The sequence below is a fragment of the Asterias rubens genome, chromosome 17, assembly GCF_902459465.1.
Source record: "Asterias rubens chromosome 17, eAstRub1.3, whole genome shotgun sequence".
NCBI classification, from domain to species: Eukaryota; Metazoa; Echinodermata; class Asteroidea; order Forcipulatida; family Asteriidae; genus Asterias; species Asterias rubens.
This window is the reverse complement of record NC_047078.1, coordinates 8,318,424-8,335,914: the sequence shown is the minus strand read 5'-3', so window position 1 is coordinate 8,335,914 and position 17,491 is coordinate 8,318,424. Positions and strand designations below refer to the sequence as shown.

The window sequence follows — 17,491 nt, the reverse complement described above, 5'->3', positions numbered from 1 at the left end:
TAAAGAGAGTCGTGATTGGTTTATTTCTAAGGGGCTTGTTTATAACTGTCGTTCTTATTGGTCGATCCGCGGACGCTCATTAATTTCTGAATGGCTTAACGCACATGCGCTTTTGGTCGGCCGGCCACCTGCAAACACACAGACTGTCAACAATGTTCGCGCAGACGGCAAGTGCTATATTTTTCACGGTCGTAAGGGCAACATTTTGCTTGACTTTACCAACAAAATGATGACATTTCCTGGGAAAGATACTCATAAACGGCAACACACAGCCTTTCTATAACTTCATGGTGTTGAGGAGAGAGCAGAAAATTGAGATGTCATGTTCAAAAAAGGTGTTTTTCCAGCTTGTTTTTGCGGACGGACTGCGTACGTGTTGGCGGTTTTGTTGTTAGGGATCTTTTCGGCACGTGTCGTCTGCGGTCAAAATGCGCTACAAACACAAGGTATGTGGTCTCAATATTCGGTGATCCGTGTTGTACTTTTTTATGTTCTTTTGAAAGAATTACGTGAAGGCAATTGGGGAGAATTGCTTTTTATTGTAGTTGTGTGGTGTGGTTTGGGTAACCTTTTCGAACGAAGTGTTAAATTGTGAACGAACCGGGGTTTTACAATTATACAGACAATGTAATGTTTTCTGGCATGATGAAAATGTCGCTTAATTTTATTTTGGGATAAGTTTCCAAGCCTTGCACTGCATTTCCCTTAAAACGTAGGGTATTGAACACTACTGACTATCAATTTTTCCCATGCTATGTTGTGTTATTTAATGTTGATGAAATAAACATTTGCACCAGCTGGGGGAAATATTTTTACTTTCCACTTACACAGAATTCTTTGTCTGCAAATATTATTCATACACACGTGATGTATACATGGCTCCCATAAATAAATTTTAAGTAAGTTCAAAAGGCATCAACTTTTATGACAACGGCTGTATGTAGACCATCCAGATAAGCTATTTGACATGTCAAGAAATGTAAAGGGTCTAAGGGGCCATGATCTGAAGATAAACAAGGAACGTACATTTAGTACTACCAGAATTCGTCAGAACAACTTCACACAGAGAGTCTGTAATGTTTGGAACAAACTACCAGCTGCAGTTGTTTATTTTCATTCAACTAACATCTTCAAAATTGGCATTGATGAGTACCTCACCAAAAACATTGACATGTACAGTTTTGCAGGATGTTCACCACAGGATATATGGAAATATTAAGTTCATTCTCTTCTGCTCTCACATTTGACTTCGCTACTTCCATTGCATTCAGTACTTTTGCAGTAAGTTTTGTGTGAATATGGATGGGCGTTTTATAAGGCTTCATTTAGCCTTCATTATGCAGAGCCCGAATCTACAGGTAAACAGGTAAACCATTGAAATACAAAGCCAAGCCCACTTGTCCAGCTGGCTAGCCACTGTCAACAAAACCAAAAACCCAAACAATCTTCTAGAAATTGAATCAAACCCAATCCTACACACACAATAGTGACTGGCCCATCATAATCTACATGCTATAAAATTCCTCACACAACAGAACTGCGTGTTGTGTCTTACGGAACAAAAAGCCCCCCTATTTTTAAAACCCTACACCGGATCAATGCCAGACAAAGGGGGACTAATACTGTTACTGCATTCATTATTTACTTATCAACTCCATCATGCGTGCATCCCTTTAGTGCTGGCTGTGTCATGTGTAAACGTTGTCCGGAGAAGCTTTTTTCAAATGTGTGTGAAGACACTTTTACCGTTGAGAACTAGGTGTATAGTTTAAACACTGGAAGATCTTGTGTATGAGACATTGTCTAAAGAGATTGTTCCCTTTAAATCAAAATTGTCCTAGTGAAGGGGTTAGGATGGTTAATTGTCACTTTATTTTCTTTTTCTGAATATAATCTGAGAAAACTAATTTGAAGAGAAACATTTGAAAACTAATTTTCAACAACCAACCAAAACTACCTGGTGTTAATTTCCTAAAAAGGACAGTTAGGGGCCTACATGTACATGGTTTGGTACACTTACCAAGATAACTGTAAACTCCAAAGGAGGCTTATTTTGGCCCACTTTTAAATAGCCAAGTCTTTCTCAAAGGCTAAACCATTTTGGAGTTTGGTGGGTTATTGGCCTGGCCCATGATGGTTTTAGCTTTGACTTTGGTTTGGTTTTAAAAACTAAAAACATAGAGCCTCTGCTACACATTACCTGAAGGTGGTTTTAAGATTGAATACTGTATATCTGTTGATTTGCATTTTTGAAGAGGGGTGTTATTTTATTTGTGAAAAGTCAAGGCAATTTCTTTCTATGAGAAAGGGGCTCAAACTAGTGTAAAAATATATAAAATTTCTAAAGTAGGAATGTTTCAAGAGGTACGATCAATACAAGGTCAAAGAAGACAATTTGTGGTGTCTATATAAGAATTTATAAAATGCCAGGCCAAGGTAAAAAATATTAAATTAATTCACACTACACCTTTTACTCAACACAAAACTTGTAGTCCAACGATGTACTTTTATCCTTCGCACATCAATGTTTAATACCGTGAGAAAAATGAATTGTTAATAACATGTCTTGGAAGATGAGCTGTGCACAGCTGTCCGTTTTTAATAAAACTTTCTACAAAAGATCGAAAGATAGACACTGTGGGCAGCAGATGTGGGGTAATAATGAGCTTGTTAAATCTCTAAAACCACAGGAACACTGTGCCTGGTAGAGATTGGTTTACAAAGAATGAGGCTGTTAGTGTTAAAGGCAGTGGACACTATTGGTAATTACTCAAAATAATTATTAGCATAAAACCTTACATGGTGACGAGTAATGGGGAGAGGTAGATGGTTAAAAACATTGTGAGAAACGGCTCCCTCTGAACTTTGAAGTAAACAAACATTAACTTAAAAACTGACTTGGTAATTAGCGTTGGAGAGCTGTTGATAGTATAAAACAATGTGAGAAACAGCTCCCTCTGAAGTACATGTAGCATAGATTTTGAGAAAGAGGTAATTTCTCACTAGTTAAAATAATAAAAGACTTCGAGCCAGAAGTCTTTTATTCCTATCTGAAAGCACACAAATACATACTGAACATGCACGCCAACAACTGAACAAGGGTGTTTTTTCTCTCATCATTTTCTTGCAACTTCGATGACCAATTATTTAGCTCAAATTTTCACAAGCTTGTTATTTTATGTTTTTGTGGGATACACCAAAGTGAGAAGACTACTCTTTGACAATTACCAAACATACCTTCCCTTTATTTAAACCATAAGATGTACATTAGAAGGCCTACAATTGTACATTAGTCAACTCTGGTATAACAAGATTGCTGGAACTGGCCAATATTTACCCCTTTATAATTTGAATGTTGGTTTATATTAAGGACAGCAAAACAAAGGAACTCAAAGCAGACAGTTCTCTGTTTAAGTCAGTACGTGTATGCCATGTATGTACACTGTAGAACCTCAGAATATCACCGTGAGTAAAATGGCTAGCGATTTTTTTCACAGAACTTGAGAAAGTACCGAGTATAGAGTGATGTTACACATCAGTGTGTATACGAGTAAAACCAAAATAAATATTCTTTATCCCGATGCCAATTTAATGAGAACCATACATGTACATGTGTAGCAAGGACTATGGTGGAACCTCCCTTTTTTAGGCTGAAACTGTACTGTTTTAAGTGATTTTGGCTGGAACAACTTAGACAAGTTTATCAGTGTGGTGCTTGACTTGAACTGTCTGTGAACCTCCGGATTAAATTGCTAGTACTCAACCAACTGAGCTATCTACAATATGTAGCCCTAGCCCTACATGTTAACGTACAGTGTATGTTCCCACCTTGCTCCCTATATGTTTGTCAATTTAGGGTGTGGGGGTGCCAGTCAGGGAGTCAGTGTTCAACAAAGCTTGTTTTGCCATTATTATCTTCTTCTTTTTTTTTTGTGTGGGGGGGGGGGGGTCTAGTCTCTAAGAGTAATTTACTAATGCTCTAAATCAACCCACTGTTTTTTTTTATAATAATGATTCTGGCCTTCACAAGCTACTAATTGAGTTAATACATTAGCTTAGATCAAGAAAAAACCTATTGGCAGTATGCGCATGTGATTATAATTTACTGAAAAATAATATTTGTATGTCCTTCATAATACATTACTACATGTATGCATAAAAATAGTTGGGGAACATGAATTACATCTCACTGCACCTAAACAAGTCTTTGAGTCAGGAAACAAGACACAGTACAACAGCTAACAAATATTTTGAACAATGGTATTAAGTACACGATTGTTGAATTAATGTGGTGTTATCCATGACTGGAAAGCCCTTTTGTGGGTAATGACACATGTTGCAGCTGCCGTTGGCTATGCGTGTCACTCTATCAACATATCACCATGGCAACAGTTCCTCATCATAAATTGCATTCATACAACAATCTTGATGCTTTGTCATGCACTTGGTTCTATTGTATGAACGAGACCAATCGTTTCCTATTGTGTTCTATGTGTATAGGGCCTAACATAAATTATTTACACTTGAATAAAATTTATTGAAATACAACCACAGTCAAGAGTTTTACAATTATATTTAAAAAAAATAAGAAACTTTGCGCCACAGCACCATGGATCTACAATACATGACCTTTTCGCAAATACCAGTGCGCAAGCGCAGACTGTTGAATGAGATGCATTGCACCTAATGAGATGCAATGCACCTAATTCTGAGCTTTACGCGTGCGCCCCAGTATTTGCGAATGGTTCTACATGTATTGGTCTAATACTTCAACAAGTAGCTCCACATCTTGCAGGTGTTTGTTTAACATATGAGGGCTTTGATGCTCCATTGGGGGTCGGATACTTGAGTGCTGTATTGTAGAACCTAGGGTGGCATGTTTGGCTTGCGCGTAAAGCACTTGCCTCTCACCAACGTCACCCCGGTTTGATTCCCGGCCAGGGCCATATATTTATGTGAGTTGAATTGTGCGTTGGTTCTCTGCTGTGCCTCAAGGGTTTGCCAGACCATTCGATTTTACTCTCTCGGAAAAAAATCAAACACTTTCGATCTTTGGTTGTGCTCCGTTGTCGTAATGGGTTGATGTGGCTGGCAGCCAAATGCGCCCTTGCATGCCAGCTTCTTGAACACGTTTTAGCCGTGTCCTTCGCAATTCAGCTTAGCTGCGAGTATTATGATTAGGATGATTAGCCCCCCAAATTATTATTATCATTCCAATTTGTGTTGCCAAATTTCAAGTTGTTAAAAACAACCAAATTTAAAGCAGTTAAGTTGTTTTATCACATGTTAAATGCATAATGTTTTTAAGACAGTACAATAGACCAATCCAGTAGGCTCCGCCCACGATGCATTTGTGTAAAGAACACGTGGGGCTCTACAATGCCTTTCTGCACAACTCTGCCGCGCGCCCCAAGCATACGCGCACGCATAGCGGACCTTAGTGTCGGACCTTCTTTGCGTTGGGATTGGTCAATATGCAATGGGGCGGAGCTTAATGGATCGGTCTATTGGGGCAACAACAAGTTTTCTTTGAGTGTTCTACATGTATGAAGTTCCTCATTAGTTCCCTCATTGTCTTTTTAAAATAAAAATTTATCAGGTTCTTTATTATTTATTGTCATGTCTTAAATCATAAGGTTATTTATTTAGGCCTTTAGGCCTTTCATTTTGGTTGTAATAAAATTAATGGTTCATTTGATCATGTAGCCTACACGTGATACCAATTTCTAACGGTTCATTTTGTTTTGTTCCATTTTCTCATTACCTGATTCGTCTTGTTGTCGGCTGAACGATTTGTGTACACTGCATTAGTTTTTTATAGACGCAATAAGGACAGGGCGTCTCTAATTACACATGTGTTGCGGACGTTCATTTTTTGGCTCTGTGACATCATTGATTGTTTCGGTTCAGGGACAGGTTCTATTGTTGCTCACATAATGGAAAGTGATCCGCATGACAATAAAGGATCAGGAACTCTACAAACGTCCCCCAGTATCTGACTCCATGGGGAGTCTAATTTAATATTGAATATAGAGTCTGTGGAAAGTGAACTGTTGGCCCTATGAACCAATGGTCATGGACAACGTGTACAAATTATTGATCATTTAAAAAATTTAGGAAGTAATAAACCGCAAGGAAAGAGACCGGGAAGATGAAATAATTTTGGGTTGAACCATAGTTGAACAAAGCAAAATTGGCTTGATGAAACAGCAGACAAATTCCCAGCCAGTCTAATGCAACAGGCTTCTCCCCGAGTGTAGGGAATTATATTCTGTTCCTTACTGATGAAAACAACATGCACTGGCAATGATGATTTTACCTGTGCAAAGCTTGACTCAAGTCAATTTATGATTGTTTGAATTTCAAAAATGACATGGTCTTTAAGGGACCTTGTATTGAATTAAACTCAACAAAATAGAATATTAAATCATTGAACGAATGACCTTAAGAATAACTTATAAACACTCCATCAATGACCAATTGATGCATATTGACCAACCCCTAAGACCACAGACTAACACTAGGAACTGACCAGATGCTTGGCGTGGGAATAAACCGCAAATATTTGCATGTTTACACTAAAAATGACCACAAGAATACTGGGTCAGTAGTGGGAAATGATGAATGAAAAGTCAACAAATATCTTTAATCATTAAATTTTACAATTTTTCCTTTTGGTTTAAATTCTTTCCTACACTATCACAGACATGTCTCGTAAAGAATTAATAATTAATTGGTATCAATGGAACCCAGTTTGCTTCATTTTTGAAAAGGTAGGGCAATAATAAGGCATTTTCTCCCTGGTAAAGGACACCGTATGAGGAAATACTAAATTTCCACTTAGACTTAGGCCTATAATAGCATTTTAAGGGCACCAAGACAATGGCGAGGGGGCATGAAGGCAATCGCCTTCATTGCCTCAGTAAAGCATCAGGCCAGGGTTATTCAATTTTTTTTAAAAAGATACTGGCTCAAGTTTTCCAGCGAAGCCATGAAACCTTTCAATCAACACAGCTGTAATCACCAATCAGTGTGTTTATCATACCAGAAATATGCTGTGTGTAACCTTAAAAACTGTCACTGTTTGGTAGCTTTGTACCCTTGAAAAACCAGCAGTAATTCATTGATGATTTATGATGATTGGCTCCCTTCTTGGAAAATTTCTTTCGATAGGCCTATACGTGTGTAGGCCTACTTTGTTGCAATCCTGTACAGAAAAAAAAAAGTTTTCATATCAAGACTGTCCTGCAGCGTGTGATTTTCAAAAAAATTGTGCCCTTAGTTTTTAATCCACCCTAAAAAATAATGTGTTTTTTTTCTACTAGCCTACAGTACTAAATTAGCATAGATCTTGGATGTACATGTAATCCCTGGTAGTTACATGTACCAGTTGAACAGGTTGAATGGCCTCTACTAGTCTGCACCCTCTAACAAAGATATTAGCAAAATAAGGAGACCACCAGCATTGTGGCCTAAAGTGGTATTTCGGCGTCATGTTAATCCGGAGGTCGCGGGTTCAAGTCCGGCACTAGCAAATTTTTCTTTGTAAGTTTGACCAAAAACTATTTAAAATTTCCCATGTGGTTTATTATTACTTGAAAACAGTACAAGCGTATGCAAATAATATATTTTTATTCGGCCTATAATGGAGTTCTGCAGTCTGCATACTAAAAAAATGCAATGATTTTTAATGTGCATAGATTTCTGCCAGTTGATGTTTAGTTTTTATATCACAAAGTCTCAACCCTTCTAAAACCGCATCGAAAACCGTGTGTTGAGAACCATGCAATAATGTTTTTTAGTTGGCCTTCAATGAGGTTCTGCATACTAAATAACTTTTAATAATAAATGGATTTCTGCTGATGTTAGTTTAATCTCAAAGAGTCTCAGCTGTTTCATCTTCAAAGAGGTGTTGAAATTTATTTGCTATAACCATAAACCCTTTCTCACATTATTCCATCCATGAATGTTTTTTTATCATCTTTGCTCTCTGAGTAATATCCCACTTTTGAGCATCTATAATTTATGGCCAGGTGCAAGAATTTTAATAGTTAACGTGTTCAAGGATTATGACCTCTAAGGTTGACCTTAAATCACTCAGCCAGCCCACTCAGTAAAAACAACAAATAAGTTTGGCAAGCTGTGACAGGCCTGAAAGATGCAGTTAATGGAAGTGGACAGTTTATCCATAGAGAAAATATATCCAAGGGTTTTGAGCAGGCGTGTAATTAAACAGAGCCTATGGCCTCTGTTGCACTGGTGTCTCGGCCTTGGTGCCTCTTCAAAAGTTGGGCAAGCTGTGCCAGGCCTGAATGATGTAGTCAATTGAAGTAGACAGTACATTAAGTAATAGAGAAAAGGTGTCAAAGGTTTTTGAGCCAGCCTAAAATTAAACATAGTCCATGGCCTCTGTTGCCCCTAGTATTGGCCTTGGTGCCCTTTACTAAAGTCAGCTTCTTGCCAATTGAAGTGCCCTTTGCAAAACGAAAGTGGCCTTGCCCTCTCAATGATGAAGTTCCACTTTTCAAGGCCTTGTATTATAGGCCCTAACAGGTATAGAGTTCATTCGTATCTTGAGTTCCGCATGAACATGTAGCTGTAAAACACAAGTTTTAAGAGATTGACAAAATAATTTGAAAAGACATGGCTGTTGCACCCAAAGTGAGCTCATGGTTAGGATTTTTAAAATGGTAATGACCTCACGTTTCAACCTTAGCCAAGTCTTTCTCAAATTTCTCCTCTATACTTCTCAAATGTGAAGCCATTAGGCCTACTGCTTTTTGATGTGAAACATTCATCTCAACTGACTCTTTCGGTGTCTGGTTTCTTAAAACTCTTTTTCTGTCGATCACTTTTGTATTATTTTTACGGTTTTACCGTTGTTTCCAAAGTGGGAGAAGAGGTGAAAGTTGAATAGAGAGGTCAATGGGAACGACTGATCTCCCTTTTACTGTCAATTTTAATGTTTTTGCCAATCAATTACACATCAAAGTTGTCAGTTATTGTTAATCCTTACATGTACAGTACATTGTTTTACAAGAAAAAAATCATATGACTGACTTTTTTTAAAGATTTTTTTTTCATCCAATACAACAGTGGGAAATTCAAGCAGAAAAACTATGACTCAATATATTGAGTCAATATATGCCAAGCTTAAAACAAATATGGGTACCAAAAAACAATTATGGGCACCAACAAGTCTTGCAATAACCATGCAATCAACCAGTAAAGTGTCATCTTGTCAACAGAAACTGCTCATTTTGATTTTTAAAAATAACAAAATTATTTGCAATACAGAATCCTTCGGACAAATTGATTGTCAACACATGGTCTAATTAAACTTCAAAGGCATTGGTTTGATTTTTTGATGTTGATTAGAAAACTGGTATAACTGAATACCTTTTATTTTGCCCATCACTCTCCAGTGGTCTTTGTACAGTATTTAAAATCTTTTCAAAGTGCAGACAAGTTTATTGATTGGTCACTTTGTTCAGTTTGTATTTTTTACCAACTGCGAGTATACTTGGGAACTTTCACACCAAACTTTGTATTTGTAACCACTCGTGGGAACTGGACCATCCTGATTGTACAATGATCATTGTGAAATATTACTCACGCGTAGAATTCACACAGTTCGTAATGTAACCTGACAAATTCTTGTCAATTGAGTTTTTAACAGTCTACTGGTTTTGTCCATTCATAGATTTCTTGTTGACTACCTTTCCCAACAGTCGAAAAGCTTATCAAAGGGAATGTCATGCACTAATGGCTTCATGTGAACACGTTTTCTCTAACACTTGAAGGTGACAAAAGCATTTTTTGTATGTTGCATTTTTGTTTTTTATACACTTCGTTTTTGTTAGTGCAAATTTCTATTTTACATCCCCTGTAAACTTTGATAATCCAAGTTACATGTTAATCCAAGTTACATGTTAATCCAAGTTACATGTTAATCCAAGTACATTGTAATGTATTTATTTGTTTTTTTTTCTTCTTTCTTTCCCTTTATTCTTTTCGGAATATGTTTGGTCATAGACAGATGGCGCTTTACAAATTATGTACTTTTATTGTTTTACATTGTTTTCTCTTTACAAAAAGAGATAATAAATGGCCATTATAAGAAATGTTAAGTTTGCATCGGGGATAAAGAATATTAATTTTTGTTTTTACATACACCGATATGTGTTAGCACTGTATACTTTTAGTACTTTCCCCGAGTCCTGTGAAAAAATATCACAGGCATGTTACTCGGGTGTGATTCGAACCCACGACCCTTGCAATTCTAGAGCAGTGTCTTACCAACTAGACTACAGAGGTTGCCCGGTAGCTAGAGGCAGTTTGAATCCTATGTTTTGGCAGCGGGTACCGCAACGATATTCGTGTAAGTTAAATTTGCATCGGGGATAAAGAATATTAATTTTGGTTTTTACCCATACACCGATGGCCATTAGTTCATATCCTTTAACTGTGCAAGAATGCTGTATACATTGTACATGAACAACGCTCTATACCTTGATTCAAAGACAGTAAACCTGTCAGCGGTATAGTTCTACCAACAGACAAAAACAAAAATTCAAAGTAAATCGTATAACAGTCAGTATGAAGCATGACTTCAGTCAATGCATTGGATAGTCAAGAGAGTTTCTCACAGATATCATATGAGCTAACTGCCATTGTTTACACCACATGAGACTGACTAATAAACAGAGGCTGTCTAGTTTGCATAAAATGTATTGAGACTGGTCTAACTGGCTGCTTTATTTAGTCACTCAAGAATTTCAAACATGTCAACAATAATGCTAACTGCTCTGAAGAATGTGGATTTCATAAAAAAGATTCATAGAGAAAAAAAAGGCTCCTCCAACTCCTGTATTTATTTTTAAAAGCATGCAATTTGATGATCGGGTGATCATGGTACAGGCATGTATGCTTAGGGTAAGGGCATCAAGGCATTTTCTCCTTGATAATAAAGGGCACTCTTGGAAATTGTAAATTTATACTGAATCATCTCAAGGGCATCAAGGCAATGACCAGGGGAGCGTGGAGGCAATCACCTTTGTTGCCTCTGTGAAGTTGATTATCAGGCCTGATGGTTTATAATAATTTTATCAATCTGAATGTCTTGTTTTTTAAAAGTAAACAACCTGGACAATTCAACTTTAAGAGAGGTTATAGGATGGATAAACAAAATTCTGTGTTTGATTTTCCAATATAGTTTTAACTAAAGTTTGAGAAAACATATAACATACGCAAGCGAGTTTGACCATGGAGTTTGACCATCTATGGTTCTACCATAGCAAAAATAGAGAGAGAGAGAGAGAGAGAGAGAGTTTTTCAATAGTTTGTCTGATTTCTTAAGAATTGTTGACTTGTGGTTACCTTGTTGAACAAAGGAAGTGTTAAATGACCATGTCTTAATGTGTCAGAGAGGATGTTTACCATGTTAGAGAAACCTTCTTAGGGCTTTCTTTAATACAAAGTACACAATGAACTACATGTAGCCTTGAAAGAGAAGATCAGAAACCAGTACAGGGAACAGAGCAATGTTAAGAGCTGGATACAAACAGGTATTGTTGAGCCATGTTGAGCCAAGAACATGTGTGTGCAATGGTGTAGGCACTCAGGGAACAGCAACAGTTAGAATTTCCCATGGATTGGGATTCAATGAACAGAAACTTCGACCATGAATGTCAATTTGTATGACTCCACCCACGGGGGACTTTTTACTAGTTTCCCATTGTTGACATTGTCAACCAATTATGTATGCATACAATGATTTCATATTTAATTCTACATGTAGCTCAGTTTGTAAACTCATGTTCCAGCCTTGAACAAATTACATTCTGATTACTGTGGTAACCACATCACAGAAAATGTGAACACATGTGATAATTTTTAGTAAAAACCAGGGCCCAATTTTATGGCTTCGCTTACCGACAAACTCTGTGCTTAGGATCATCCTCCTCTTACGCAGCAAATTCACAAGCGGCGAATTGCTGCGCTAGCTGTGTAAGCGAAGAATGCCTAGTATTGTAACAGGGAGTACGCACGCACATACACAATCTAAAATTCAGTGCTAACCTATAAACTAAATTTTAAAAGCAATTTTAAAATGTTCTCTGTTCTACAGTATAGCCTCCAGAGCTGGCAACGTGCATCTTGCAATTTGGGAGGTTTTGTACATCAAACAGGGAAATATTTAGATAAAGAATCAAATTCAAGATTTGTATAATCAGGGAGATTTTTCAGTTTTTTTTCATCAGGTCACAACGTAGGACGATTGGTTTATTTTCAGGGCAGGCCTGGACTTACATGGAGGCCACACATGTACAGTTGCCCTTGGTCTTGGCATAGGTGCCCTGCAAAAGTTTCCCATTGACTTAAGATTTTGCAATGGAAGTGCCCTTTGCAAAATTAAAATTGCCTTGCTCTTTCAACATGTTCAAAAATGAAATTCCAGGACTGCATGAAACTTTTGGGAAATATGAATTGATCAGAGTTGGCAGATAACATGCTGCAGCCTATGCATCTCCCACTTGGGCCTATCCCTCATGAGTCTCTACTACCCAAAAGCCATCTGTATTTGATCAAAACTGGCAACTACTCACAAAAACCCAATTTGCATTCCAATTAAATCATTTAACACAAAGCACCTGTGAGTGTCTGTGGGTGAATTGGGGTCATTTTAAGGGTCAAGGGGTCAAGCAACATGGGGCATACCTTACCCCAATGTCCCAAAGAGACAAATTCAACTTCAAGCTTTGTTGTTTGGCTTCTAGGAAAGGCTGTTCAGGATCTAATTCATCAAACACTACCAGGGGACTATCTAGGACCTTCCATGACCTTGTGAAGTAACCACATTTCCTGCTTTTTTCCCTCCCCGCTTTTAGTTGAGAGTCCTGTAAGGTAATATGATGAAGTGTGTAGGAACATCTGTAGGCCATGGGTTTCATCCAAGGTCATCTGTCATCTGAAGATGGTACATAATGTGTGTAGTTTCTCCATGGTTCAAACCCTGCTTTAGTCAACTTGTCTTTATTCAAATCAGAATCATTTCAAATGTAGGCCTATCCAAAATAGTTTTACTAAACCTCAGTGAAACTACATGTATGCATACAATTTTTTTTTAATTTCAAAATGTATGAACTGGCGAAGGGATAAATAGGTCAAATTTCATATGAAGTGTAGGACAACTTGCAAGGGGCACTTTCAGGTCTGATTAGTTCCAAGGGGCAGAAGTGAAAGTTTTCAGGTCTATATAAAGGCAATTTGTGCTGGAAATCTCTACCTTAACATTCTACTGGAACATTACAAAGGGCTCTTAAGAGTCTAAGGCAATGACCAGGGCCCAATTTATTAGAGCTGCTTAACGCTAAGCACATTTTTGTGCTTACAGAAGCAGAACAACTTGCTACGGTGTAAACATATTTCACAGGTTAGCAAGAAAATTAGGCTGCCATATTGTGCGTTTGACATTGATTTGTATTACGTCATTCATTTTTGTGAAGTAAAGCACCGGAAGGTTACCATGCCTTTTTGTGTGCTTACAGTTGGCAGTGCTATGAAATGGAAATCCAGTGAGATGATTATGAATGGAAATCACACAGTAAGCACAAAATGGCCATTAAGCAGCTCTATGAAATAAGGTCCTGGGGCATGGAGGGGATAGTCTCCACCATAACATATAGTCCATCAAGGCGAAAGTCTTTAGAGATAAATTTACAAGCACCCAGTCCAAGACTAGATTAGGATGCCACAAAGTCTACCTGCAATTCCAGGCATTCCTATTATTATATTAACTTTCTGAATGACACAAACACAAAGTCTGCATTAACTTTAGCACCAGATGGTATTTTTGCCATTGTGAAACTATTTTCATCCTCAAGAGACTTTCAAACCTTGATAAAAGACCTCATTACACCTTGTTAATTGAATGACAAGATGGTCTCGTACATCAACCTGTCCCAACTCATGTTTGTATTAATCAATCACAAGTTTTCAAGTTTGTTTCTGTCTTTTGAGAAGCATAAATAAATGTGCGAAATATGCCAATGGAATGGTGACAGATGGCTGGCTCATACTAAATGCGTGGGTAGTATCAAAAAGATGCAACAGTAGGAATAAATGTGGCTTATCCCTTTCCTTAATCCCTACAGGGTCATTCTGGTTTTAATCTGTCCCATCAGGGGATATTAAATCTGCATTCATGAATAACCACCAGAGATTTCAGGCATTCTGATTGGTAATGTACACACCAATCACATGTACAGCAAACATTACAGTCGGCTTTGTAAATTTTAACCTTTTTTTTCAGCCATCGAAAAAATACTCTTCTAAGGTCAAAACATCAGGGCCCACTTTCATGAAGCTTTTAAGCAGCTGTTTGAAAAAGTGTCTTTGCTGAGCAAAATTTGAGCGGGGCATCAGACACAACAGTGTGAACCTAATTTAACTGTGACTGGTCTCCTGTTTCTGTTAAGCAATACTCTTTTGTGCTTAGCAAGTTGTTGTGCTTATGAAATTAGGCCCTGGCTATCAATACATGTACATGTAACTATCTTATAAATCAACTATCTTTTAAATTTAAAAACAATAGTTTCCAATAGTAACTGATTTTTTAACCAATCACAAAAACTTAGCATTCTATAAGAGTTTTACCCTACCAAATAAACCAAACAAAATAGAAAGGGGTAACCTTTGGAGATTTATGTGGAAGCTAGGATGCTATGGGTTAATTTGAGGTTTGATTGCAAACTTTGCCGGAAACCTTTAAAAATTCACCGCTCTGCATTCAGAACACTTTTCAAAACGAAACCAAACACCCATAGTTTATACTTCCAAGTCAAAAGCTTGTAGTTTATTCCTGTATTGTTTTACAACCCCTGTTTGCTCTGAGCATGCTCTGAGGATAGGACGCTTGGAGCATTGAGACAGCTCTAAGGAGTGATGGCTGACAGGTTCTTGTGGTGAAGGGGTCACAATGAGGTCACAGGAAAGTGGCCTTGTATAAACCTCTTAGTAAATCACACAGTAGTTTCAGTAATAGTTGTAGATTCAATGCCAGGCTGCACAAACATTACAAGGCAAGGGGAAGGTTTAGAGTTGGGGGATTTGTTGTCAAATGATGGGATTTTAGTCTATGTTTCACGCTGAGCAGTAAAAGGTTTCTCTGGTCTTAAGAAAATATTATAGAGAGCTTCACTGATCCATGCTTTAGCAACTGAAAGCTTCGGTTGTTAAAGTAAGGCTAAGATTTAACTGGTATTTTTTGATACTTTTTATACATGGCAAGCAGGGCCCAATTTCAAAGATGTGCTTAGCTAAAGAAAACTTTGCTTAACAATTTTCTGCTAAGCAGTTGGTAACTTTTTTCCCGGTAAGCGTAGTCTTGGTTCCAAGACCATTGGTGTTGCGCGGTCACACACAACCAACGTTCCGATTATGCACGGCAAAAACTGTACACGCTTGTAATGAACGAACGCTAGCGGGCACTCTGTTTCTCTGATTTAGATCTCACCATGTCTAGAGTCTGTGCTCACCAAGGTCTTAGACATTTGCAAATTGAATGCGTGGCCAGACTATGTAAATGACTTTTAATGTATGCAATATTCATATCACGTGACGAATTGAAGATGACTATTCAAACTAGATCGAGTCAAAGGTCAATATGATCGGCGCTCTATTTTTAATAATCTTTGCTCAAAGTGATTCTGTGGTCATTAGGAAAACAGTGAAATTTCAAGTATAGACTACTTATTCAGATTATGGATACGTGACGATTTGAAATCGTAAATAATGGTCAAAAATCGAACGTAAGATTAGCATTCAGAGAGTCTGGTAACGGATGCTTGTATGGCCCCACGGCGTGGGGCAATCGGAACGTAAGCCTTGTGGAATATCACGTACCGCCCATGCCGTGTCTCGTGGGGGTTGGAGGTGTTAAATCCCGGGCGCTATAACTCCCAGCTTGCGGGTGTCTAATCCGTTGTTTCTTATGATCGCAACGTTCCAATTGCTCCATTTTGTTTCATGGCCCCCTAATTTCTTTTTGTTATGATTTTTCAGGTAATTTTGATGATGTCAAAACGTATGAATTCCGCATTTTGTTATATTGACATTGTTGTGTGAGTAGCTTAAACAAATTATGAGAATTTTTTATAAAAGGTTGAAATAAAAATAATGATAAAACAAAATTCCCTCAAAGCATAATTTGTCAAACAAAGTATTATTTTTTAATTCTGTGAATGAAGAGTTATTTTTGAGGTAATGATTAAATTGGGCAACTAGTGGAATTTATGACCCGACTATAGTCGCAGCTACTCAGCTCTGCGCTCTGTTTACATTCCAAGATCTACTTACGTTCCTTGAAGTTACGCTATAATATCAAAAGGTACGCTTTCAATCCTATGTCAAGTTACGCTTACGTTCCAAGATACGCAGCTAGGTTTACGTTCCAAGATATGCTTACGTTTCAAAAGATATGTCAACGTTCCAAGCTACGCAGCTACTCAGCTACGCTAATACACTCCAAGATACGTTTAGGTTACGCTGTAATATCAAAAGGTACGCTTTCAATCCCGAGTCAAGCTATGCTTACGTTCCAAGATCTGCAGCTACGCTTACGTTTCAAAATACGTTCTCAAAGGGACGCTTTTGAATCCCTCAAGATTTCCTTCCCCCAAGATTAAACAACTTTCACCGTGAATAACACTACAGGACCCACCAGTTATCTGTTTGGCAGAAAATACTGTATACAATTTCTTTACTATCCAAAAATATAATTGGGCACTAGCCACAAGTCTACAACATTTCAAATTTAATTAAAAATTGGCTGGTAACCAGTTTCTGCTAAGCAATACTACTTTGTGCTAACTAAGCAAATTGTTGTGCCAATACAGGCTTCATGAAATTGGGCCCTGGCACGTCGGGAGCATAACGCCACGATCGCATTTCAAACTGGGTCCTCAAACTGCACCATGGCAATGCAGAAGTCTGGATCTGGATATTAATAGAAAGGTTTGGTGTTACCGCAAACCTTTCTATATCGTATTTCCACCATGCAAAGTTTCAAATCCTACTGATCTGGATATTATTATACTCCGATAAAAAACGTAAACCCACACACACATGCAGAGTATAGCAAAAGTCATGCAACGCACTTACTGCATGCATTGTACACTGCATGCACAACACTAATTATTATTCATGAGCCAACTGCTACGCAGCCTCTGATTGGCTCCACCGGAAAGTCGGGGGAGATTTGCCGAAAAACAATAAAAAAGTTAAGACCCGTCGTTGCAAATAACCAAGACCATGGTGAGATCTAAATCAGAGAAACAGAGCGCCCGCTAGCGTTCGTTCATTCATTACAAGCGTGTACAGTTTTTGCCGTGCATATTTGGAACGTTGGTTGAGTGTGACCGCGCAACACCAATGGTCTTGGAACCAAGACTACGGTAAGCGTAATATTGTTATGCTTACATGCAGCTAC

General features: G+C 37.9%; 1 protein-coding gene across 1 annotated transcript in view; it reads left to right on the top strand.

Moving 5' to 3' along the window:
* Nucleotides 1-156: 156 nt before the first annotated feature.
* The window catches only part of LOC117301564, a 37,177-nt gene continuing 19,842 nt past the window's right edge, over nt 157-17,491 (top strand). Inside the window, exon 1 of the mRNA XM_033785594.1 lies at nt 157-446. Within this exon, the coding sequence (XP_033641485.1) occupies nt 323-446 (124 nt within the window). The 5' untranslated portion in view covers nt 157-322. The remainder of the gene's footprint in view (nt 447-17,491) is intronic.